The sequence below is a fragment of the Phycodurus eques genome, chromosome 11 (genome assembly GCF_024500275.1).
Source record: "Phycodurus eques isolate BA_2022a chromosome 11, UOR_Pequ_1.1, whole genome shotgun sequence".
NCBI classification, from domain to species: domain Eukaryota; kingdom Metazoa; phylum Chordata; class Actinopteri; order Syngnathiformes; family Syngnathidae; genus Phycodurus; species Phycodurus eques.
Window position 1 is genome coordinate 9,774,691 of NC_084535.1, and position 24,595 is coordinate 9,799,285.

At 39.2% G+C, this 24,595-nt stretch overlaps 1 protein-coding gene across 1 annotated transcript in view; it reads left to right on the forward strand.

Annotated features, from left to right (window-relative positions):
• The window catches only part of arid5b (AT-rich interaction domain 5B), a 125,810-nt gene that overhangs the window by 18,589 nt on the left and 82,626 nt on the right, over positions 1–24,595 (forward strand). The window contains exon 3 of the mRNA XM_061689873.1: positions 8,344–8,578. Coding sequence (XP_061545857.1) covers positions 8,344–8,578 — 235 coding nt within the window. The remainder of the gene's footprint in view (positions 1–8,343; positions 8,579–24,595) is intronic.

A 24,595-nucleotide genomic window follows, 5' to 3' on the forward strand; every position in this document is an offset into this window, starting at 1 on the left:
AGTGGGGAGTGGAAGACCCCCGTGATGGTGGTATTGCAGTAACAAAATGTTGTAATTGTATTAAAAGAAAGGAATAAGATGATGACAATATTTTAGGCAACTAAAAGTTGCAGTATTATCAGAACAAAGGCATCAAGTCATGGGAAGAAAGTCTCAATATTACCAGGAAAATTAATAATTAATACTTTTTCAAGAAGTGCAAGAGTACAAAAGTAATAAAGTTGTGGGAAGAAACATTACAGGGAAAAATACTTCATTTTAGGAGAATGAATTTGTAACTGTACAAGACTAAAGTTGCAATTTTACGAGAATGAAGTCGTAGTTTCACCAGTATAAAGGGTTACATTGACAAGATTAAAGTTGTAATTGTTCGTCATCAAATAAAAACTGCCAATTGAACTAGTATGAATTGACTTGATAAGACAACAAACCTGTCTTTTAGTCTTGCTGAAAATTGAGGAAACTGACTTAAAACAAGTACAGTAAGATGTTTTCACTAGAAATAGGATACATTCACAAGCTGAGATTTTGCGTTGTGCAGTATATATATTTCAGATAATAAAGTCATCTTTTTGAGAATAAATTCGTAATTGTAAAAAAAGTAATTACATTACAAAAATAGTTGGGAACAAAGGAAAAAGTCACAGTATTACCAGAATTTGTTTGACCATTTTACGAGTATAGTGTTAAAACGAGGAGAATAAAGTTGTAATTGTACACAGGGTCTTTAGCTTGTCGTAGTTTGTTCGGGGAGTCAATAGACAACAAAAAGTCATAATTCTAAATATTAAAAGGAAAAGGTCAGTTTTAAAAGAATCAAGTCGCAAATTGACAAGGATAATGTTGTAATTGTACGAGAAGTCATTCGACAACGAAAAGTCAAGATTTGTTTGAGAAGAAAGTCAGAGTATGAGAAGTCTCAGTATTCCAACGAAAGTCATTTCACCAAAACGAAGTTGTAAATTTATGACTAGACTTGTAAATCGTGAAATCATTAGATTACAAAATGTCAGTTTTGTATGAATAAAAATAAAGTCGTAATATTTTGCCATATTGGAATTTTTTGGGCGGCATGGTGGCCGACTGGTTAGCACGTCTGCCTCACAGCTCTGAAGGACCCGGGTTCAAATTCGGCCTAACCTTTGTGGCGTTTGCATGTTATCCCCGTGCCTGCGTGGGTTTTCTCCGGGTACTCTGGTTTCCTCCCATATTCAAAAACATGCAGGGTAGTTTCATTGAAGACTCTAAATTGCCCGTAGTAATGCGAATGGTTGTTTGTTTGTATGTGCCCTACGATTGGCTGGCGACCAGTTCAGGGTGTACCCCGCCTCTCGCCCAGAGTCAGCTGGGGTAGGGTCCAGCACGCCCGCGGCCCTAGTTAGGATAAGCGGTTTAGAAAATGGATGAATGTATGGAATTTTTCGGTAGCTTTCCCACATGGAACATTTTGGGTACAGTTCAGAAATTGTAACTGTCACATGATACTCCGTAAGCAAATACAGTGCAACTCAGCCTCAGGCGAGCGTCACGCGTTTTCCTTACTGCCATGCTTGACGCTTCCATTTGGACTTTCTAAGCTACCAAATATGGTTCCACGCTCTCTAAATGGCTACTCATGATTAATGCATTTCACACAATGTTCCTGTAAAGTGTTGTTCTTTTCAAAAATGTGCCTCATCAATGATTTTCTGGAGCTTGACCAGCTGCGTCAAACCTTTTCCAAATAAATCCAGTAAAGTAAATCGAGTCTTTCTCTTTTTGTTTTTGTTCTGATTTGCTTTGTCATCAAAATGCCACAGATGAGGAAAGTAATAAATTGTCAATGTTTTTGTCGATCTTCGATTTTATTAGGGTGCATCAGATTGGAGGCGTGCTGTAGCTGACTCACTGGCAAACCACTTGATTTCCTTAAACATTTCTCAATTGTACTTCCTGACTGCATCTCACGCTTTACACTTTTCATAGAAAAATACAACAACAAAGCTAATGGATTGAACCGTTTTTTCCAGATGGATTCTATTGAGGGATGCTCAGTTGTTGTGCAATATCATGAGAAGCGGTCTCATAAAGCTTCAGTTTTATGAGAATAAAGTCATAAGATTGTAAGATGAAACTGTCACTATTACAAGGAAACACAATTTTACAGGAAGAAAGTTGTAATTTTCCAAGGTAATTTGACAACATACTTATCACAAGGATTATCTTGAAAAAAATCTTAATCTTAAAAAAGTCTTAATTTTAAGGCAATGAAATAGCAATTTTACAAGAATTGTTGTAAATGTGCGGGAACTCATTAACATTATGATAAGAGTCATAAGATTATGAGAATAAATTTGTAATTGTCCGAGGGCAATCATTACATTACAAAAAGTCATAGGCTTATGAGGACTATTATGATTAGTGCAAATTGACTCCTGGCTACCTACCAACCTACCGACTGTACCTACCTAAATGCATGCCTTGTTGTAATATAACAAGAAAAGGTCACAATTATATGAGAATAAAGTTGTAATTTACCAATAATTGTTGTACTTGTATGAGAACCTATTAGATTACAAAAGTTTTATGGGAAAAAAGTCATAAGAATATGAGAATAAAGTCTTAAAGTCACAAAATAGTCTTAATATTACAAGATAAAACAACCCCTGCCTATATAAAGAATTCTTTGGGTATTTAAAAAATAAAAAATCCAATGCAAATATAACGACTGTCAATTATTCATGGATTTTATCCCCCTATACACCGGTCCACTGTACTGTATGTACATCAAACCCATTTTAAATGTGAATCATCGGTACAACATGTACAAAAAAAAGTCTGGTGCAAACACGTCGCCAAACGGGATCTGTTTACACTGGTGCAACAAGACGACTAATAGACATCGAATGCAATATAGTTTACAGTAATATACTATATGCTTCACTGTGCCTTTTAATTGCAACACCGCCGTTGTGATGAACAGAGCGTGTTATTATGATGGCGCTTTGTGTTCAAAGGGAATCGCATCAAACGTACACTTGCTCATTTTGTGCAGATGAAGCACAACGAGGCTTTTGGCTGCGGGGCTGAAAGCTATTTATTGTTTGCGACACATAATTCAAATGGTCTTTTTCTCTCGGTCCGTTTGTCATCGCACGGAAAAGTTGGTTACAGCCACCCGCCACCACTTGACAGCTCATTATAAGACGAGCGAAAGAAAGAGAGGAAAAAAAAAGCCATGTTTGATGTTTTTACTTAGCGAGCGAGGGAGGCACAGCAGCTATATCAAGCCATCCTTTGCAGGCTTTTTTTTCCTTTATAAGGCAATACTGGCTTGAAAACTGGCCAGGATTTGATACAGCCGCGCTCCGCAGCTTAATGTGAGAACTGAATATGGGTAATTGTTTGGACAGAGCACTCAGGGAGAACGCTGGGAAGTTTGTTTTCACAATGGTTCCTTTTGCTTTTACGGAAATGTGACTTAAATGGAGAATGGAGGAAAAGCCAAAATGAGAGGTTTTCATTTTTTGCTATAAACTGAACATTATCAGCTTTAGAAAGGCAGAATTTGTGATGCAGGTGTTTGGATTTTACAGCTGTACCTAATTAAGTGTCCACATGGCGCGTTCTAGCGCTCGCGTGGAATCAATTGTTGATTATTCATCGTCCTGATAGCCGTTGTGTCCAAATGGAGAGCACCCGCTCACTTGGCACTGTTGATCGAGTCTCAACTTATGTGCTGTTGAAAGAAGGACAACAGTGACATCTGCAACAGGAAGATGAGCTGGAAACAGGAGTTCATAAAATAACAATTAATCGATTAATTAGTTAATCCATGGGGTCAATCTACAATCATACCTAGTTCAAACGGTCTGTATTTCAGCCCCAGCTGCACTTAACACTGAAAACTATTTATGTTCAAAAAGTCTTTGGAGTCATCTTGCAGTCAATCAGTCAATGAATCCGTTAATCTATTGATTAAGCTTTGGACAATAACAATTATAAATTTCATCTTAGAAAGACTTTTTGGACAATGGTATATTTGCATCTTTGTTTGAGGAATATACATATACATACTATACCGACATGCCTGCTTACCTAGCTACCCACTGACTGAACTACCTACAGTACCTACCAAACTGACCTACTTACGTGCCTACCAAAACAACTAGTACTACTTACTCCCAAACCTATGTAATCACTGAACTATCAAACTACCTACCAACATGCCTCCCATACTTCCTATCGTCCAAAATACAGTACTTACCTACCTATGTACGTACCCACCAAACTACCTACGAGGGCTGTACAATATTGGGAAAAAAAGTGATCATCTTATCACAGTGTAATCGTACAGTGTTTTAACTAAAGCATTCTGATATAAATAGTAATTTTCCTAGTAATCCATTTTTACAATGATGTACCGTATGACAAAAGAACACATTCAATCCCATTTATGCAGTGTCCCTGAACGCACCTCATGCACTGCAGCATGTCTACCTAGTTACATTCTGAAGAGTGAAATAGGAAATGCAGCAGGTGTACGGTACAGTCCTTTAATCTTTTGCGTATGTCCAAACAGGTCCCTGTGCTGGTCACTTTTAATATTACAGTTGATTCACTGTATATTACAGTACACTAACATCGCATCAGACCCTGTGATATGACTATTGCGCACACATACATCCTGATGACAATGGTCAAACAAAATATCATGCAGCCTTACTACCTACCTACCTACCTACCTACCTACCTACCTAACTTGCTGCTTGACAGACTACCTACCTAATGAACTACCAACCTGCCTAACCCAATAATGCACGACCTGCAGAATGAATTACAGGCTTAACTTCTTGCCTGCCTGCCTGTCTACCTACAGCGTCATTACCGATTTTCACTTCCTAGATATATACAGTATGTATATAGTGCATTTGGCACAGACAGCTTGGTGCCCATAAATGGGTAAATTAAGCAGTGTTTTATGGAGCTGTGTTGACCTCTCGCTCATATATCCCCGGTACCAAAGCAGTGTTTTATACGTAAAATATATGATCCGTGTGCTTTAGTACATTATCCGTGGATATGACAACAGGGCATTGCTTGAGTTGAAAGATTGGGAGATTTGTTGGCTGAAGAAGGAAAAATGAAATTCATCGCCATGGCCATAAAAGTGAATTGAACTGCATTAAAATGCAGCTCACAAGTACATTTCCCCCCACGACAAAGAGCTTAAGATTGTATATATATTTGTCATTATTATATTGTCATTGCTTTTTGCCTCGCAGCCATAAGGGCGGAATCCGACTCCACTACGATGTGTGTTACATTTCTGTGCCCCCAGCACATCTGTCTTCCAGACTTTGGGTAATAGCCGTCTTCCGGCGCAATCTTTTGTCAGTAACAAGCTTGCGTGACTTTATTAGGCCTTCAAACAAACCTGCACTTCTTTGAATTATTAAACAAAATTAAACTGATTGAGTCCTCACATTGCGTTGACTTCACATGCTGTGCATGCAATGTATCCCACCAGGCATATACTTACACATTTGTATTGTTCTTGTATAACGTTTCTCAAACTTTTTAAAGCAATTACCACCTAAAACATTCTTAGCCCTCCAATTACCACAATAATGACCAACATAAAAATATAACAAGACGGCGGTTGTATTACTAAAATATGTTTAATATTATTGTAAGCAGGCAGCACGGTAGGGACTGGTTAGAGCGTCTGCTTCACAGTTCTGAGGACCGGGGTTCAATCCCCGGCCCCGCCTGTGTGGAGTTTGCATGTTCTCCCCGTGCCTGCGTGGGGTTTCTCCGGGCACTCCGGTTTCCTCCCACATCCCAAAAACATGCATGGTAAGTTAATTGACGACTCTAAATTGCCCCTAGGTGTGAATGTGATTGCGAATGGTTGTTTGTTTGTATGTGCCCTGCGATTGGCTGGCAACCAGTTCAGGGTGTACCCCGCCTCCTGCCCGATGATGGCTGGGATGGGCTCCAGCACGCCCGCAACCCTAGTGAGGAGAAGCTGCTCAGAAAATGGATGGATGGATTATTGTAAGCCACTGTAACATTATGCACTTAAAAAATTAACACAGCGCTTAAAAATAGGAATATCAAAAAAATTAAGCAGTAGTGCCCACTGAAAAGATTTGTCCAGGACACCAATTCACTGATTGACATGAAATTGGGTGGACGTGTCTTATGACAGGACGTCTGAACAAGTCTCAAGGACCCATACTCGAGACTGAACAAGAAGTCCATCATTTGGGTTGGAAGCAGCCATTTTGGGGCAAATTTCATGGCTCGTACTTTGACAAACTCCTACTAGGGGTTTGCTGAAATCAGCCCCAATCAGAAGCAGGTATCCTACAAAGATTGACGCTAAACTGGAATGTTTTTTTTTGTGTATTGTGATTTGTAGGGGGTCTTTGAGGGCCCTGCTCTCAGCTTTAATTGTGGCTGTAGTGATACTGAAAGCGCTGTCTAATTCTTTGACTGCCCCGTCAAATTAAACGTAACCTTTATAGTTGTTCCACTTGTGTACTGCAGCATAAAATCGAGTTTACAAGGGGAGAGTTAAGTGCTAAACCACACACGATGACGGCACAATACATACCAGAATGCGAGAGCTAACAATAAAATACTCAGAAGCAATATGCATAAAATTGCTCATTTTTTAACCTTGTAAGTAAAATAAAATGCTGAACACAAATAAGACAGTTGCAGTAATACAGTGATTCCACTGTACCGCAGCACAGTAGTGTGTTGTTAAGAGTTAATGAAGAGTTAATGAATTTGGGAAAAATTAAATTTCACTTAACTGGTATAAAAATTATGTACTTCCTTCGCTATAAATAAGGGTTATGTCCATCTATCTATGCCAACAGCAAATACAGTAGCAACAGGAAGAACAGCTACATTTGTAAGTAAATGGAGACAAGATCATCATTATTTCAGTACAGTATTTCAGTTTCTTTGTTTTCTTTTTTTGTTTCAAAACTCACTTGTTTGCGGTTTTGTGCTCTTTCAGAAACGCCCAAAGATGCTGCCAAAGCATTACAGTAAACCTAGTAATTACTGTCAAGTAAGAATGTTGAAGTGCTGCATCTCAACTGTGGGACAAGCTTTAGATGTCTTAGTAGCGCTCGATAGCAGCTGGCTAGCGATCCTAAACAATATGTTAGCACTTGGGTTAGCTTAGTTCAAAGAAATCTATATTCCAGTACAGTCACTCTGCCGTAACCACAAAGTATTGTTTTCTCGCTTAGTTAGCATCTGGTTTATGGTCCTAAACAGTACGTGTGGAGCTAGGTTAGCTTCGCACAATGGCATTTGAAAATATTGAACAAGTCTTAGCAGTTGTTGTCAGCCGTATGTCGTGGTAAAACAATATATTAACCTAATCGTGATTGAAGACTCTAAATTGCCCGTAGGTGTGAATGTGAGTGCGAATGGTTGTTTGTTTATATGTGCCCTGCGATTGGCTGGCGACCGATTCAGGGTCTACCCCGCCTCTCGCCAAAAGATAGCTGGGATAGACTCCAGCATACAGAAAATGGATGGATGGATGTTATTTGAGCCCATATGCAACAGTAACTACAAAGTGACTTACATCCTCATCTTGTTTACAGCTAGTGTCTTGTCTTTTGTTGTCTTCTTTTCCTATATTATTTAGTTACCTTTTTACTCTCCTTTTTGTTGTTTCTATCACTCCCCTTTAAAAGCTTTGTTCTGTTCAACTGAACGACTATAATTCTCAGTAAATATCCATCAGAACACAAAGAAATCACAGTGGCAGCTGAAAAAGTTCAATGTGACACAGTAGAACGGCATAAAAGGGATACAGGTCCTCCTCTCTGCTTGACCTAACAGCCGAACAGGACCAAAAAAAACCTCGTTATTAAACAATCTAATAAGATGATGCAATATATAATGCTTTCAATATCTCAACATTATTAAAAGGGAAAAATTGCAATAGTGGTACAGATTTTAGCAAGAAACATGAAGTAGACGTACATGATATTTATTTATCAGGACACATGACATGATAATGTGGGCCGGATCTGGCCCCCGGGCCTTGAGTTTGACACCTGTGAATTAACCTGCGTATCCATCTATTGCCCTTAATAATAAAAATAAAAATCCAAATTTTTCCAGTTGTTTTGTGAAATTTTTATGTGAGCTTTTTCTGTTCATGTAAAATATGTGCCTTGGCTCAATTATTAAGGATGGGAAACACTGCAGTAATGTAATTTGTACATTGTAGTTGTCTTTTCTAACACCAATGTATCCTCCATTTGCCTTTAAAGTGATTTAATTTCAACCTTAAATGGCTAACTTTTGTTTTTCTGCCTTCAGCACGAGGTGATCGCCGTGTCCGAAAAGGTGATCGTGCGCCTCCAGGACCTGGTCAAGTGGACCGTGCCGGACTTGTCGGGATGGACCCATGGTCTGAAGGCGGAGCCCCTCAAGGGCTCGGTGCTGCGCGAGCTGAGCACCAACGGGCAGCGCGAGGCCCTCCACCGCTACCGCGAGAGCACTCTCACCAGTGGTCTCAACTTTAAGGACGTCCAGCGGGAGCGGGCGCACCTCGGTGAGTGGACACCTTTTATCTGGGTGCTGTATTGGGCACAGCAAGCACATGCCAGAAAATGGCTCCTGTTTACTGTCTTTCTTCTTGTTTAGCAACTCGAGTTATTTAGTAGCATCTCATTACTCTAACTCTCTCTCTCTCTCTCTCTATATATATATATATTTAAATATAGTGGTATTTTACAAAAATTGTTTCAAATGTTTTTGTGCTAGAATCATGAGGTTCCTTTGACCTCATGATTCTAATTTACTCTGACATGCACTGTGAGCTTTAAGGTCTTATATAGACAGGTGTGTGGCTTTCCTAATCAAGTCCAATCAGTATAATCAAACACAGGTGGACTCCAATGAAGGTGTAGAACCATCTCAAGGATGATCAGAAAAATGGACCGCACCCGAGTTAAATATATGAGTGTCACAGCAAAGGGTCTGAATACTTATGGCTGTGTGATATTTCAGTTTTTATTTTTTAATAAATCAGCAAAAACTTTAACAATTCCGTTTTTTTTTTCTGTCAATATGGGGTGCTGTGTGTACATTAATGAGAAAAAAAATGAAGTTAAATGATTCTAGCAAATGGCTGCAATATAACAAAGAGTGAAAAATTTAAGGGGGTCTGAATACTTGCGTACCCACTGTATATTCCGTACCTGTGAGGCTGCTCATTCATCGCATACTCAATCGGGTGTCATCCTGCATTCCATCAATCAAAGTACAATGCAAAGGCTCCGTGACTCAATGCTAATAGGAAGCATTTGAGTCTCATAATGCAATTGGAAAAGGACATGACGCTACTATGGTTCCTCCCTCACTTTGGTGTCTAATGCTAAATACTGTATACGGTATCTTCTTAAGACAAATAAATGCCACCCTTTCCCAACATGGAAACAAAATTGGTAGAAACTGAAATAATCTCAGTTCATCAAAATGGACACGGTTGCTGAGCTAATTTAAAAACTGTTGCTAACCAAAACAGCGTCACCTACCAAAGCATGAAAAAAAGTCTCAGATGAATCAAAGTGTGAAGTTTTACAGAGGTCCCGTATTAAAAGGTGATTATACTGAGACTGCGTCTTTAGTGATGATTATAGCGAGTCGACGCTTCACAATTTTGTGTGCGTTTATGTTCCTGCCTTGTTTCTTGTCCTTTTGCTGCATTTTTTCCAATAATAGCCATTTTTATGTTGTTTTAAACAAAACCTTTGCTCAAAAAGCAATATAAGCAGGAAACATTAAGGCCTCTCCCCCGATAGAAGCCTCCTCCATCTACAACTTTGCCACTATTTGCACAAATACTGTACAATGGCACACCCAAGCTCACCAAAACCGCTAAAAATACCATTGCAGTTTGTCGCTTAGTCCATCATGTTATCTATTTTAAAGTGATTCATTTTAGGAAGGAGTGACCTCTGCGCTGCATTAGCAGTAGTGACTTTTAAACCTGCGAGGCGGATAATTGATTGGCGGCGTGATTCAGAAATTCAGCTTTGAACACGTAGGGTTCACAAGCGAGGTCGCCGACCGACTTAAAGTAGGCGGTTGCATCAGCAATGTAGCGATTATGTGCAAAATGATAGTTTTCACATCACATTTCTGCGCAAATCTGATGTGGGTTTTAATTAACTAACTGAACTAGGGCGCGAGAGATTGATAACAAAAGGTAGCACAGCCACATTAAAGTAACTGTATTAGATCAATGTTTCCCCACCTTTATTGAGTCAGCCAATGCACATATTTTACATTAGAAAAATGTCACAATGTATCTACAGTGGTACCTTGACTTCGAAGTTTAATTTGTTCTCTGACCAAGCTCAAATGAGTTGAACAGGTATAGCTCAATAAATTTGAATAGTGTCCAAAGCTTAATTTGGTTAATTCAATTCAAAAACTGAAGCTCTTAGAGATGCACTACACACACTGAGTGAAATATTTTTTTAAGACTTTTTTTAGTGTACTTTATATGTATATATAATTTTGATGTTAATAGCTTACAGCAAACAAAACCCCAAATTCACCTCTAGAAACTAGAATATTACTTAACTTTTAAATGTTGAATTTAGGCAGGAATTTGCCCTCTGAAAAGTATTTCCCCATGTTTAATGAATCTGTATAGTGTTTGAGTACTGAAGTAAATTGACTTTAGTACCATATTCTTATTTATTGAGGTATACCTGTATTTTAAATCAATTTTCCCGATTGAAATACCATGAATCCGTTCCACCACCTCAAAACCACCACCATTTTTAGTTTTTAATAAAGACTTTATAAGTTTTATAAAGTATAGTTTCTGTACATAATGTAGCATTTGTAACTGACTTGCCTTCAAGGGGCGTAGCCCCGTGATTGATATCAGGAGTTGGATTGGCAGTCACACCTTGCCATCATTCTCATTTTGTATTTGTGTGTTGGACTGTTTGTTCCATTCAATAAATTGCTGAAAATGCATCAGCAACTGTGGCTCTCCTTTCCCACATTTGAGGGCATTACAGTACGTTATTGCTTTTTTTCCCACTTCCTCTGAGGGGCAGCATATGTGAAACTCATAGCTCAAATTTTGACTCGCAATGCACAAAAACAAAAAAAAGTCCAAGCATTGGCTCGTTCCGCCAAAAACTCATAAGTCAAGATACTAGTGTATGTGAACATTTCCCAAGTGTATTTTATCAAGTCTGCTTGAATAACATGTTAAAAAAGCACCCAAGTACAATCCTTCAAATAGATGAATAGAGTAAGTGCTGCAGTGCTTACATCATCCACAATTCCATTCGTTTAATCAAGTAATGCAAACTGTTCGCCCTGCCCCCCCCCCCGCCCAAACTTCTTTGAGTTGATGTTGTATTGGAGTGCGCATTAAGGTTTCTTTTTACAGTCCAATCTACTGGGGATGGCTTACCAGGCAAGTTTACATTGTGCCCCTTTATCTTTCTCCAGAGATCTGGCCTGATTCACTTCTTTTTTTTTTTTTTTTTTTTTCCTTCTTTTTATTGCCGCCTGCTGAAATTGCTTTCTGCTCATATAGAGTATAAGGCGGAACGTCGGAGAGTTGTATCTGCTGAGACAGTCGGCCGGCCAGCCGGTCGGTTAGTGGGTCAGGCCGAGCAATGGAGCAGAAAAACAAACAAAAAAAACAAATAAATAATAATAAAATAACTGTGGCTCACAAAGTCACACTTTTTGCGCTGGTATACTGTTTGGCGATACAAGATCATATGGTACTGGAGCCTGGTTTAGCCTTCGATGTTTCACCATCAGACCTCTCTCGGGCAGAATAAGACAAGAAGACAGGAAACTGTTCACTATAAATTTTATGAAGGGAATAAAGAATATACTTATTTATTTGAAGAAAATGATGCTACTTCGCTATCGTTCAATGTGATGTATGACAGTCTTATTTATACATGGTAACGCACGCCACCATGTAATTCAACAATCCGGACAAATTAACATTTTCATGGAATTTGTTCTCCCGCGAATTCCCAAGGTAATGACGACGAGCTATTATTATTCAAGGGTGGAAGCGCCCCATCATTCAGCGGCATACATACGCTCAAATGGATGCATTCAATGCCTCCTCTCCGCTAACTGTAGCGGCCCCCGACTTAACACCACTATGCATAATTTATGCTTTTGGTGCATTACATTAATGTAGCAGGCACTGCTTTTGTGCACAGGGACTTCTTCCATTAAGGAGGTAATTTTGGGTGAATCGCGCTCAAGGACGCGCACTGAGCTAATAACGCTTAAAATGGATGACCTTCACATTAGATATAGGATTAAAAGATGGACTATATAGAGTGGCTGCCAAATGTACATAGAGTAAAAATAATAATTCAGTACAAGGTATGTTTTCTTAATTACACAAAATAAATTCTAATAAAAAAAAAAATCACTTTTTTTAAGAAGATTAAACTGTCTTTTCAATGCCATTGATGTTTAAAAAAAATAAAAATAAAATTCAGGTTTACATTTGCATTTTTCTTGCTGCAGGCGGCTCCTCCATCTGCTCTAGGCATTACATCATAGCAGATTGCTGCATTGTTTCTAGCATGCACTGCAACTCTCTCGCTCACTCTATTTTTTATTTATTTATTTATTTTGTAATTCAACATGGTCAGCATGAACACACTTAGCGGTACCTTTAATTCACTGCAGGCGTAACTGGGACAACAACATAAAACACACACACACATCTGAAATAGAAATGTAGCTGAATTTTGCTTTGAAATTGATAAGCAAACTGTGTAAGCAGGTAATCAAACAATGTGGTACATATTACCATACAGGAAGCCTCACCCGTGTGGGTGTAAAGGCGTACAGTAGATGTTTCCTTTCACTTTTTACACTATTTTTTTCAACATGTTTTTTCAAAAGGTAAAAGAAAACATTTAAGAAAGACTTTTCCAATTTTTAAGTGCTTGTAATGAGTCATTCCACTTGTTGCTAAGCAGATTTAGTGGGGTACCGTGAATGAAACCGACTTTTTATGTTTACGAAAAACACCTTGGCATTGAATGCATTACCACTGTATGTGTATATTTTACTTTTACATTGAAATCTTAGCACAGCCTTGGTGTCTAAAGCAAGCCATATATTTTTTAATGATATCCGAAAAACAGTAAAAAAAAAAAAAAAAACTTTTTTTTGTTGATAAAAAGTAAAATAATAGAACACACGTGCCTTTGATGAGACTGCAATAATTGTAATGGAAAACCATGTACTGCATGTCCAAATGTTATGTTTGTTTTGATTCAAACAATTTAATTATTATTATTATTATTATTTTTGGACAGTGCAGCTAATAACGCTCTAAAAAAAGACACTCTTATAGTCCTGAATGTCTTTGGTAACATCAAAGACAATCCTTCAACATTGTATTTTTAAACATCAAAGACTGTTTAGCATTAAAATGAAATGTAATGTACATGTTTTCATAAACATCAAGGCCAGTTTTCTGTTCTGTATTAAAAAAAAACCCTAACATATTTATTGTTACTTGTACGAAACCAAACATACATATTTTCACAAACATTAAAGACACTTCAGAGTCCCCAACAAAACTAACATTCATCTTTTCCAAATAGAGAGAGACAATCTATTCAATAAAACGAGTGTACGTTTTTGTAAACACAGAAGACAATTCAGTCTCCAAAGAAACCAGTGGATGGGATCGCATAAGCTCTACTCACTACTGATGCTTTTCTATTGGGTACATATTACAAAAGCAGTACCAGTTCTAGAAATGGCAAAAATAACATATGCTAGGAATAGCTCTGTTGCTGTGCTTCAGATATGGCTCCTATGTCACAGTCTCCTCTTTGCTGCAGTGGTCTGGTTACTTTCTGCCCTCTGTCTCCTCCTGGATAAATTGTGTCTCCCAAACAAATACAAGAGACACTTGCCCTACTCTAATGTTGTTAGAGCTTCTCAGTCCAAGTGATGCCTTCAATTCGGCGTGGATTTTGCATTTCCCGCAGTATGCATTTTTCTCAGGATTCCCTAGTGGAAAATTAGCATATGGAAATAATTCCCAAAACAGCACTTATAAGGACTATGACTTTATTTAGACACAATATTGCAAGTAAGCCACAACTCTGTGAGAAAACTTTAAAAAAAAAAAAACATCTGCACCATTCTTTCCATATAGAATAATAAACTGTCACAATTTAAGTTTATAATTTACCACTTTAGAAAAGGAGGGCGAGGAAACATGACTTGTTATGCTCACAAGTGCATAAGAGTAATTGAGTATGAAGGCACACAGTGATATCACCACATTCCATTTTTTTTTTTTCTTTGGTGCAACATCTGATCTTTACGGCAGACTTGGCACACACGCACGCACACAAACGCCTCCAATATCCCAATAATATTTCAGTCGGAACGTTTCAATTTGATGCGGAGGCTAGATTCTGTCAGGGCGTTCCCACCGTTCGGGATTTGCGATAAGAGCGGCGGGCAGATGCCATCCTCTGTGTCGACGACAACTGTGACACCATATTTGGGGGATATTCGGATAGTCACTATCGCACGTGGTCCTAGGAAGGAGCGGGGAGAAAAAAGATAAAGGGAGCAAGAGTAATGGTTTGTTGTGACGGAAACACACTGCACATGACCATTCTTGAGATTTTATTATCAGTTATGAGTAATTTTAAATTCAGATAAAAACTAATTCCATAATTCTGTTGAAGTACAGTGCTTCTCCGCTATATTGCGGTTCATTGTTCGTGTCCTAGCTGTGTCGTGTTATTATTTAAAAAAAAAATTTTTTTTTACGGAATTGTTTATTGTCAGTTTTTACAGTATACATATCATATCTTGACTTTGCCTTCGCAAGTCAAACAAAAACATCATGGACCAATCAACGGTTCGTATATCCCAAAACTAATAAGTCAGGTCATTGGTATTTCAAAGCATCACTGTATTCCTAATTTCATAACTTTTTTTTTTTTTTTTTTTTTTTTAAAGTTTTGGCAGTAACATTTACAGTATGTAGCGGAAAAGATCATTTTTGATGAAGTGCCTGCATTGATTATGTACCTTGTCATCTTTGATGTTGTTGTGGGGGGGCTGCCATTATCGCATCGCAGTATCTTCATTATACGATGAAGGAGAATCACAAGCTGTTTTTTTCTCCTTTTCTCTCATATCATTAATTCCTTTCTGACTGCAGCCTGTCCGGAAGCCAGCAAATTCTAAATCTGTAAACAGTAAATTGTGTGGCGGAGTGGGAAAATCTATTAGATGTAGGCGCATGCCTCGAATTTGAATAGGAGGGGACAAGAGAAAAAGATGTTTCCTCCCGTCCTAATCAAATTTGGCATCCGCACACTGTGACGTTAGTTAATAATTTGTGTTATTTTATTTCTGGAACGTCCCATAATGTGTTTTTCCACGGAAGAGGAGGAGGGAGGAGACGGTTAAACAATGAGCTCGGGTGGCCTTGAAGGAAATGAAAAGCTCTGTATCTCCATTAAGCGAGGCCCCAAACAGCAGTTGTGTGTCTCTCTTCTCTCCATTAGTCAGGTCTGGAATGAGAGAGTGGGGGGGGGGGGGGGGGGGGAGATCTCCATTAGTCAGGTCTGGAACAACACAGAGAGAGAGATCTCTCCATTAGCCAGGTCTGGAACAACACAGAGAACGAGAGAGAGAGAGAGATGCTATTGACGTGACCTCTGCCAAGCTTTCTTAAAAAGACGCAGAGCCAGACAGCCTTCTCGATGACACACTTATCTGCCGCTTGCATACATCCACGACGCATTCATGAAATATTTTCTAATACCATTTTTTTCTGAGGAACATATTTTTTTTTCTTCTTATTGCAGAAATTGCCTGTCACTTTTGCACTGACTCACACACACAGAGAAGTCTTTTCAGCTCTGTCAAAACGATCCTGCTTCCTAGTATGATGCCGACATGAATATTTCAGCGGGCCACTGCCGCTCTTCGTCCACGTGACATTTCGTATTCTGCGCAAGCGCTCCGATTTTGCTCGGTAACGCGGCGCAGATTGTACGGTTAATAACTCTGCATCTTTTATGAGCTCGCCCAGTCCATATGTTTTGTACCATTCCTGGGTCAGAGGGCCCTGCGGCGGCGGCGATGAAAAGGACTCTCAGTGCTAATCAGGGAGAATATACACAGTAAAGGATGCTGTCGTTTAAGTGTGACATGAGCTGGGGTGGTTTTATTCAGTGCTGTTGCTCGGTGCAACAGTTTAGACGTAGTTGATGTGGGTTCAGTGAAACCCAAAATATTGTGGTGGATATGTTGCCTGTGATAGGTGAAAATCTTCAATATCGAGAGATCATATGAAAACATTTCTAAAAGTTTATTTATTAAAACAATACTTTTTAAAGTATTCCTTAGCTCCTGTTCTCACTCTTTTTTTCTGTCAAAAATAGCAGACAATCCTTTAACACTATTTTGAGGTGGAGGAGGGGGGGGGGGGACCCTCTCGCTTGCACAGTTCTCCAAATAAGAGGCAATGCGAGCTTGCTTCAAGCATCTTGCCACCCCAGGTAAAGTTTACTGTAAAATGGACCAAAGACCAACGTGTTCAAACAAACCATGTCATTTGTGTAACGAAAGTCGGCTAGCTTAATGTGGAATCCCATAGACGGGCTAATGGAAATAAGCATGGATGTTACAGTAATTGTAGACCTTCAAACAAGTGCTACTTCAACACACAGAGCAGCAGTACAAACAAACAGGGCATACAATAATACTCACCGGCATATATTTTCTCTGCTCTGTTGGAACAACAACTACTACAGGAGATTAGTTTGGGACCTTCTCTGCCTCTTCCTCTTGCTGTGCAAACAATAAACCACAATAGAGGAGGGGGTTCACCGTACACACCGAGAATCGAGCCAAATTTGAGCAAAAGGCTCGTTTATCAGATGTAGAGCAGTTTCTCCTCATGTGTGGGGTTCTCTCGTGTTAAAAGGTTCAAAGTCGTAAAGTGTGTATCCCGCATAAAATTTAGTAGGGGAGATTTGGTTTTAATATTTAGCTTTTTCAATTTTTTACACGGAACATTAGGTAAGGGACAGGAAATGTAACTACCTAACTGTCTAGCAACACATCTCCTCTAAAAACAAACACAGTGCAGCTCAGCCTCAGGCTAGCGGCTGTCATGGCCAGGGATATACGTTTTGGAACTTTGAACTCATTTGAAATGGAATCATGCGAATGTAAATAACAGATCAAGCTAAAGCAGCAACAAACAAATGCCTTTATTTGTGTTTTTAGAGCATAATGACTAACTTATAACTGTTCAAACTGTTAATGACACACTTGCTCATTCCTTAAAGACTATGATGTTGCGCTTTCCGAAAAAGAAAATTTTAAGTTGCCTCTGAGAATTTGTCTTACTCTACCCAATGGAACCCGAACCAAGTTACGTACCGAACTGTGATTTTTGGCATACTGTTACACCCGAGTATTTACATGAGGTAACCATGGTACTGCATATACCAATGGTGATATAAAGGGTGACGGTTGTTCACGCGTGTGCATATTTGGAGTTCAGTGCATTAGTCAAACGCTCTTCAAATCTGCCCGGAAAACAGTCACAAATTCCAGGCTTATGATTACTTGAAACATGCAAATGCTCTAGTTCCTAAGTTGCAAAAAAAAAAAAAAAAACTCTGTCTCTGACATGAAACCACGCCTTGACCAGCAGCCACTGGATATTCCGTCTGAAATCCCCCTGACAACTGGTAGTGATTTCGCATGCGGAGGAATAATAATCAAGTGAGAAGTGACATGAAGCGCTAACAACATGAATCATCATTAGCATTTGGCTTGGGCTTCTGAGCAGAGCACTTTTTTGTGTGCATCTTGTGATGGTCAGAATAAAGGGGGGAAAAAAAGAATAATGGTGTGGGTTTACCGGAACGTAATTACCACCTGTTCAACGGCATGTTTTACAAAGTGAGCGAACTAGCTTTTTACATTTGATCCGCTGAGCTCAAGTGAAACAGCAGCATTCACTTGAGTCATGGCTGAGGAGGATGGATAGGATTGGGTCAGGGCTGGTGGTGCTGGACTGGCTGAATTCCTCCCCTCTGCCAAGCGCTCCTCGGGCCAGTACATAACACGGAAATGGACTGACAGGTTGGGAAAGAGGATCTCGGTGATCCATCACCCTCACTGGACAGCTCCGGCTGTGGGAATTTCATGGAATATAACAAAAACGAGATACCCCCTCTAATTTATTTAGGAATTATTAGCTATCGTGGAGTCACTGTGATTTGCCTTTTTGGGCGGGCTCAACATGTCTGAAAATGCTTGCAGTTTCTGCAAGCATGTGATGTGTATCCTGGTTAAAATGATTTTTTTGGGGTGCGAAAAAACATGTTCGAAAATCTTTTATCCCCCACCACCAGTTTAACGGATTGACACGAATTTGGCTGGACGTGTCTATCATAACAAGACATCATTGAAACGAATTTGGGTGGACATGTCTATCATAACGAGACATCATCTAATGTGAACGGAGCACGGCGTCAATATGTATGATCATTTCGAAGAGTCACCATGAAAAAGGGATCAATGAATGAATCAACTTTTTGGGCCTCTCAAAATGCCCGAAAACTCACCAAATTGGGTGGACAGGTGTGAGGTTGAATGGAAAAAGTCTCAGCACCCATGCCTAAAATGAACAGGAAGGTGGACAGTTTGATTTGAAGCGACCATTTAGAGCGAGTTCAAGGGCTTGTGCTTTGACAAAGAGCTACTAGTAAATTTGCCCAATCAGCACCAGACGCTGTAATGAATACCTCTGCACCATTGGCTGCCATGAGCATAAAAGGAGAGACTCTCATGGTGTGGCCTGACCTTAACCCTATTGAGAACCTTTTCAGCATCCTCAAGCAAAAGATCTATGAGGGTGAGAGGCAGATCACATCCAAACCGCAGCTCTGAGAGGCTCTTTTGACTTACTGCAAAGACATCTTAGCACAAACTTCCCAAAACTCACATATTCAATAAATGCAAGTATTGTGCAACTGCAGATGTAATGCTATCAAACAAGGGCCCCTATGTTATAATGTAATTTGACCTGTTCAGATGTTTTTGATTGAAAAAGATTTTGATTTCAGTAAATGCGACCTAATGCTGCAAATTCAACAAATAGCTGTGTTCAGTTCTCTTACAACTTATAAACCTTTTTGACACTCTATTGTGCCTAATAATTTTGAACAGTGCATTTTAAGTGTTTTATTTTTCAAAACTATACTGTTATCATTGGGAGGTTTGTTTGCAAACATTTGAATTATACTTAACGGTTGATGACCTAAACAATGCTGGTGTCATTTTTCATCGACTATACAAGAAAATCAGAGAAAAATGTAATTTGGATAATAATTTGTTATGCAGTCTAATGCTGTTTGTAGAGTGTCAGCATGCACACAATTGCCACCAAAAGTGTAATCTATCAAAGCCAGCAACGCAATTACCCTCAAAGCAGAAAAATCCATGACTTCTGTGCTGGTAAATGAACACTGCATTACAGGTTCAATGTCCATGTTGTGTACTCATCCATTGTGGACATTACACATTAAAATAAGTGATATTGACTGGCCACCGGGTATTTATAGCCTGACACGGGCCAAGTGTTTGTCTGCAACCCGATGCTACAGGAATGAGTAGTGCGAAGGGCACGGTAATTTCAATGCGAGCTATCCAAGCCATCGCGAAGGTAGGCCAGAAATCTCCTGCCGCATACATACTTAAATCATAATACTAGTACAAATAATAATACTATGTTTTCCAGGCTAAAGTTTCCAACCCATTGTGCCACACAATTGGCTGTAAAAGTGTTGTGTGGATGGTTACTGCGCAATGCCAAATGAATAACAAAGCAGTCTAGCAAAAACAATGAATGGAGTGCAATGAGCCACAGTTGAAAGGCAGGTCATTATGGCTTGTTGAAGGCATTTCCCCCCTCTTCTTTAGTGCTTATGTGTAATAGTCACAGGAGAATATTCCATCATTTTTAATTTGTGGGATTTGCTTTTGAATGCAAGACGGCGAACGCACAGGAAAACTGACTAGATGTTTTAAAGACATTGTTGTGTAAAGTCGCCCCATTTTCCTATAGCGCGCTGCCAAGTCCTCCAGCTAAATAAACACACTTTAAATTGAGTGTTGTTGCTGGATGTAATTATAGAAAATGCTTCTCGTCGGGTTAACGCTACAGCTTCTTTGTTTTCGTGAAAAACCACAGGCAATGCGCTTACATTCATAATAGAGCTGTAATAACCCACCTCATATCAAACTAGGAATTGCAATTTTTAATAATATATTTTTTTTATTAACAAGTTTAGTTTTATTAACAATAATAATATTATTATTGATTAACAAAATATCAAATAATTATTTTGGATTTGTAATAATAATAATAATAATGATTAACAAACTATTTTACCTATCATTTTTTAACAACATTAAGACATTTTCTAGTATTTTTATTTTATTTTAGCATGAACAGAAATAATATTTAAAATAAAATTTCATAAGCGGGAATGTTTCTACCATAATTATGTTGTTTTTCTGACTTTCCTTTGGGATATCCATGCGCTGTAATTTAAAAAAAAAATAAAAATATTTTTTTAACTGCAATTTTCTTTTCAGTCGCCAATATTTAATCGACATTTTGAATGAAAATGTGAAAGTTTCAAATAAGAAACTCACAGAATAATGGAGATTCATTTCCCTAAAATATTTTAGCAGATTTTGGCGATTAACAAAAAAACTTCTAAAAATTGAGAAAAAACTTTTTTTTCCCCCTATTTTTTGAATACCTCCAAAGAAATTCTGCAGTGTTTTTTATTTCTTTCCTTTTTTCAAATTCCAGGAAGCCCAGGAAATTGCCTATCACAGCATATATTAGCGGTCCCTAGATACCATGCATTTACAGTATGCCAAGCTTGTGTCTGTGAACAGTTTGGGGATGACATCAGAGCCATCTGATTGGTTTACTTGGTTAGTGCTGTAATTTTTTTTCCATCCATGTCATCAATGAGCAACTTGAGGAAAACGTCCAAAATGTCTGAACCGTTACGTGTTTATTTAGTCCCAATCCGCTCAGAAATGGCGACTGAAGCATTTTATTTTGCCTCTCATAGCATTTCTCACAACTAGCATAGTTCTTTCTCAATCCAGTTAACACTGGGAAATAAGCCAGTCTCATAGCCTCAAGTGTTATTCCTCCTCCTGTTTTTTTTCCCTGTCTTCCTCAAACATATCAAATCATGTTTCCTCTCGCGCGGCCGCTGAAATGGGTCTGAGCTGATAATGAGGGGGGCCCCCGCTTTGAGGAAACACACACTAGGCAACTTTGATCTAGAATGGCATGTCATTCTTTGCCTGGCCTAATTCCCAATCTCCTGATAAGATTTTTCTTTTTCGAACTGTCCTCCCTGCACTCGAATGGGAACTTGCTGTCCTGTTAAACAAGCGTTTTTAAGGCAAACATGTCGTTCTCTGACAGCGGGGGGTGGGGATGGAAGGGGGGGGGGGGGGGTGTAGGTTGCCAAGCGGCTACGGGCCGAGTCAGTGGAAAATCCTCGCCGTGCTGACAAACTTCCGATGTCTGATCACAGCTGCTCAATTGAATTTATGCGCAGCAAATGAGAGCGGCCGTTGCAGTGGATAGACTATCACCTGGAGGGAAAGAGGAGGAGAAACTGTCCACTTAAGGTTTGTTTTTGCATGAAAAGTAATGGTTTCATATGGTAAAAAGCAGGAAAACTGTTATAGCTTCTCTTACATAGCAAGAGAACTACAGGGTTGGGGTTGAACAACTTTTTTGTCGTCGACACTAAAGGTGATGATATTCGAGTCGACGACGATAAATCGATGACATTGATATTTTTTTCAGTTGCCACTTGCTGTGCGGACTTTCACCTCCAAACACAAGCTCGCTCACTCAATACCCCGCAGTCCTCGGTCGCACAGGTCCCGCCGCCCGACCCGTTCACATTCAGACACTCACTCATCCGGTCACATTGAGATACAGTCTGAACGTGTAAAACTCACCAAATCACGTAATACAACTGCAGTGTAGCTACTTGGTACAGTATATAATAGTACTATAACCCATGATTTAAAAAAGAAAAAAATCAGGAGGGAAAGCTTTGTGGTTGTAGCAAAACCTATAGTTGTGTTACATGGATTGTTGCAAGAGCTTTATAATGTCCAAGTTTCTGTGAGATTATGAAGGTGTCTGAGTGTAACTTGTGACTGTATGGGTGAGTCAGGTGGTTGGGCCATTGGAAGCAGGAAGAAGAGCTTGTCACTTCTGTGTGATTAAAGCTTGATCGAGACAGCGACGTTAATGGTTCATTGTCACAATAAAGAGGTTATTGATCAACCACCGCTTATCTTCGTTTTGTCGTCTGAGCCGATGCTGCAGCATATTGACTGTCTTTTCGCTGTTACAGAAAGGCATTTGGCAAATTTGCTGATGGCTGTTCGTCAGCAAGCGTCAGTGGGTGCCTTTTCAGTTGGGCTTCCTTACCACTTGTTTTGCAAGTGAAGCTGCTACGGTCTAATTTTTAGGGACATTTTTACACACGCCTGAGGCACCGCTGCTTGTCTGTTGCGCCTACCGACCACCTGCTGATTTCAGTGAGGTGTCCGTGTTGTTAATGCCAAAACATGTGATTGGCGATTCATCGACTTCAAGCTATAATCGTCATCGCGGACATGTTGACTAGTCACCACTTACTATATGGTGTCCCTAATGTCTGGACACAAAGGAAATATTAACTATATATATTTTTTACCTTCAAATATTAGATATGCATGATATTCGATATTTGTGGTCATGTGGCGAGAGCTAAAAGAGGTGTACTTAATGAAAGTCAAATGCAGCACAGTTGATTGAACAGAAGAGGGATTGTGCTAGAATAAACAATATGCCAATTAATCAAATAAAAAGTTGAAAACTTGATTTCTTAAAAATATGCATTTTTACCTATATTTCCGGACGACACCCTGATCAACAGTACTTTGTCATTGCAAAACTTTAAACAAAATGTCACCTTCTTGCTAGAGAACAGCACGAGGTGCAAAAAGTCCTGAAACATTGAACAGTTGGAAGTGCCTTCCAAAGTTTAGAGAAAGTCAAATGAAGTTTTCCTGTAAAGGTTACAGTGTATTTTAGATTCATCCTGAAATTTTACCCGAAAGCCAAATATCCCAAACCTTTTGTGAGCAGCGTATGCAGCGCCATCTGTAGCGTCTGCTATGTCCGCTCTTAAAGTGACACTCAAGATGGTTGATTACATCTGCTCCCTGTGTTATTTTGCACTTATTCAAGGGACCATGCGGAGCAGCTTGTTTTTACTCTCGCACAAGTGGCCATGCTATAAGCGGATTGACCCCTTCCAAACTCAGCAGTCGTCCTGCCTGAGGAGGAGAAACAAAAAAACAGAATGTCCACTCCATTACTAGACAAAAGCTGACTACAAACACACTTTTTCATCCCTCCCAAGCTTGTCAAAAACAACTTCTCTTCCGCTGATGCAGCTGTGCTTTCATTCTGAGGCTCCTTTTTCATTTTCTGTGTCAAAAACCAAGTAGTGTGAATTTTAATTCATTAATTTTTTAAAATTTTATTTCATTTGTATTTTTTTTTTGACAAGCGAAGCCCTGCTGAATAACTCCTCCACGTATTACAGGGGCTATTAAATGCAAACTTTTCAATCTGGCAATCAATAAGGCGAGGCGGCATTGGGCTGGCCCTGCGCCAGACACATTAGAGCTGCCGCCAGCGACGGTTGCTAGGGAGCTGAGCTCGCTCGGGGGAAAGAATGTTTAATGTAATAGAATCACATAAATCAACTGGAGGAAAAGTGCTCGTATCGTCTCTTCTCTTCTCTGCTGACATGCAGCATTCAGTGTATGTTTTTGCTGCAATTAAATCAAGCTGAATTTGTACTCATTTGCCATGTAAACTGCGGTGAAAATGATAGAAATGTTTTTTTTTCTTCTTCTTCTCCCTGTCCTGAAACAAACTAGAGCACTTTAGAACTTTTCTGTAATTAAGAACAGGAGCTTACATGCATGGAGGGCTCTTGTCGGCTCCCATAAACACACTCGATATTCGGATGAGTGCATTTCTGCATGTCTAGTGCTGCATCAGGTTCAATGTAAGACCCCCTCTCTCGGTGCTGGAGCCTCAAATCACACAAATGGGAGTGGAGTCTCTCAATAGTATCCACTTCTGGGTTCAGTTTAACAGAACAAACAATGAATGAAATTGAACAAAGTACAAACGTTGAGGATTCAAGAGGTGAGTAAAATCATTTTGAATCATAAGAAATAAAGGGCTGACAGATGATTTGAGTTTGAAGAAAGGTATCAGATGAGCGTGTATGTTGCCGCTTTGCGACCTATAAAATTAACAATTACTACTTTCCTTTTAGCCATGTTACAGCTTTTTGAATCAGTGAGTGATACATATGATATAGATATATGTTTTTAAATACATAGTGCTCCCCTGCTG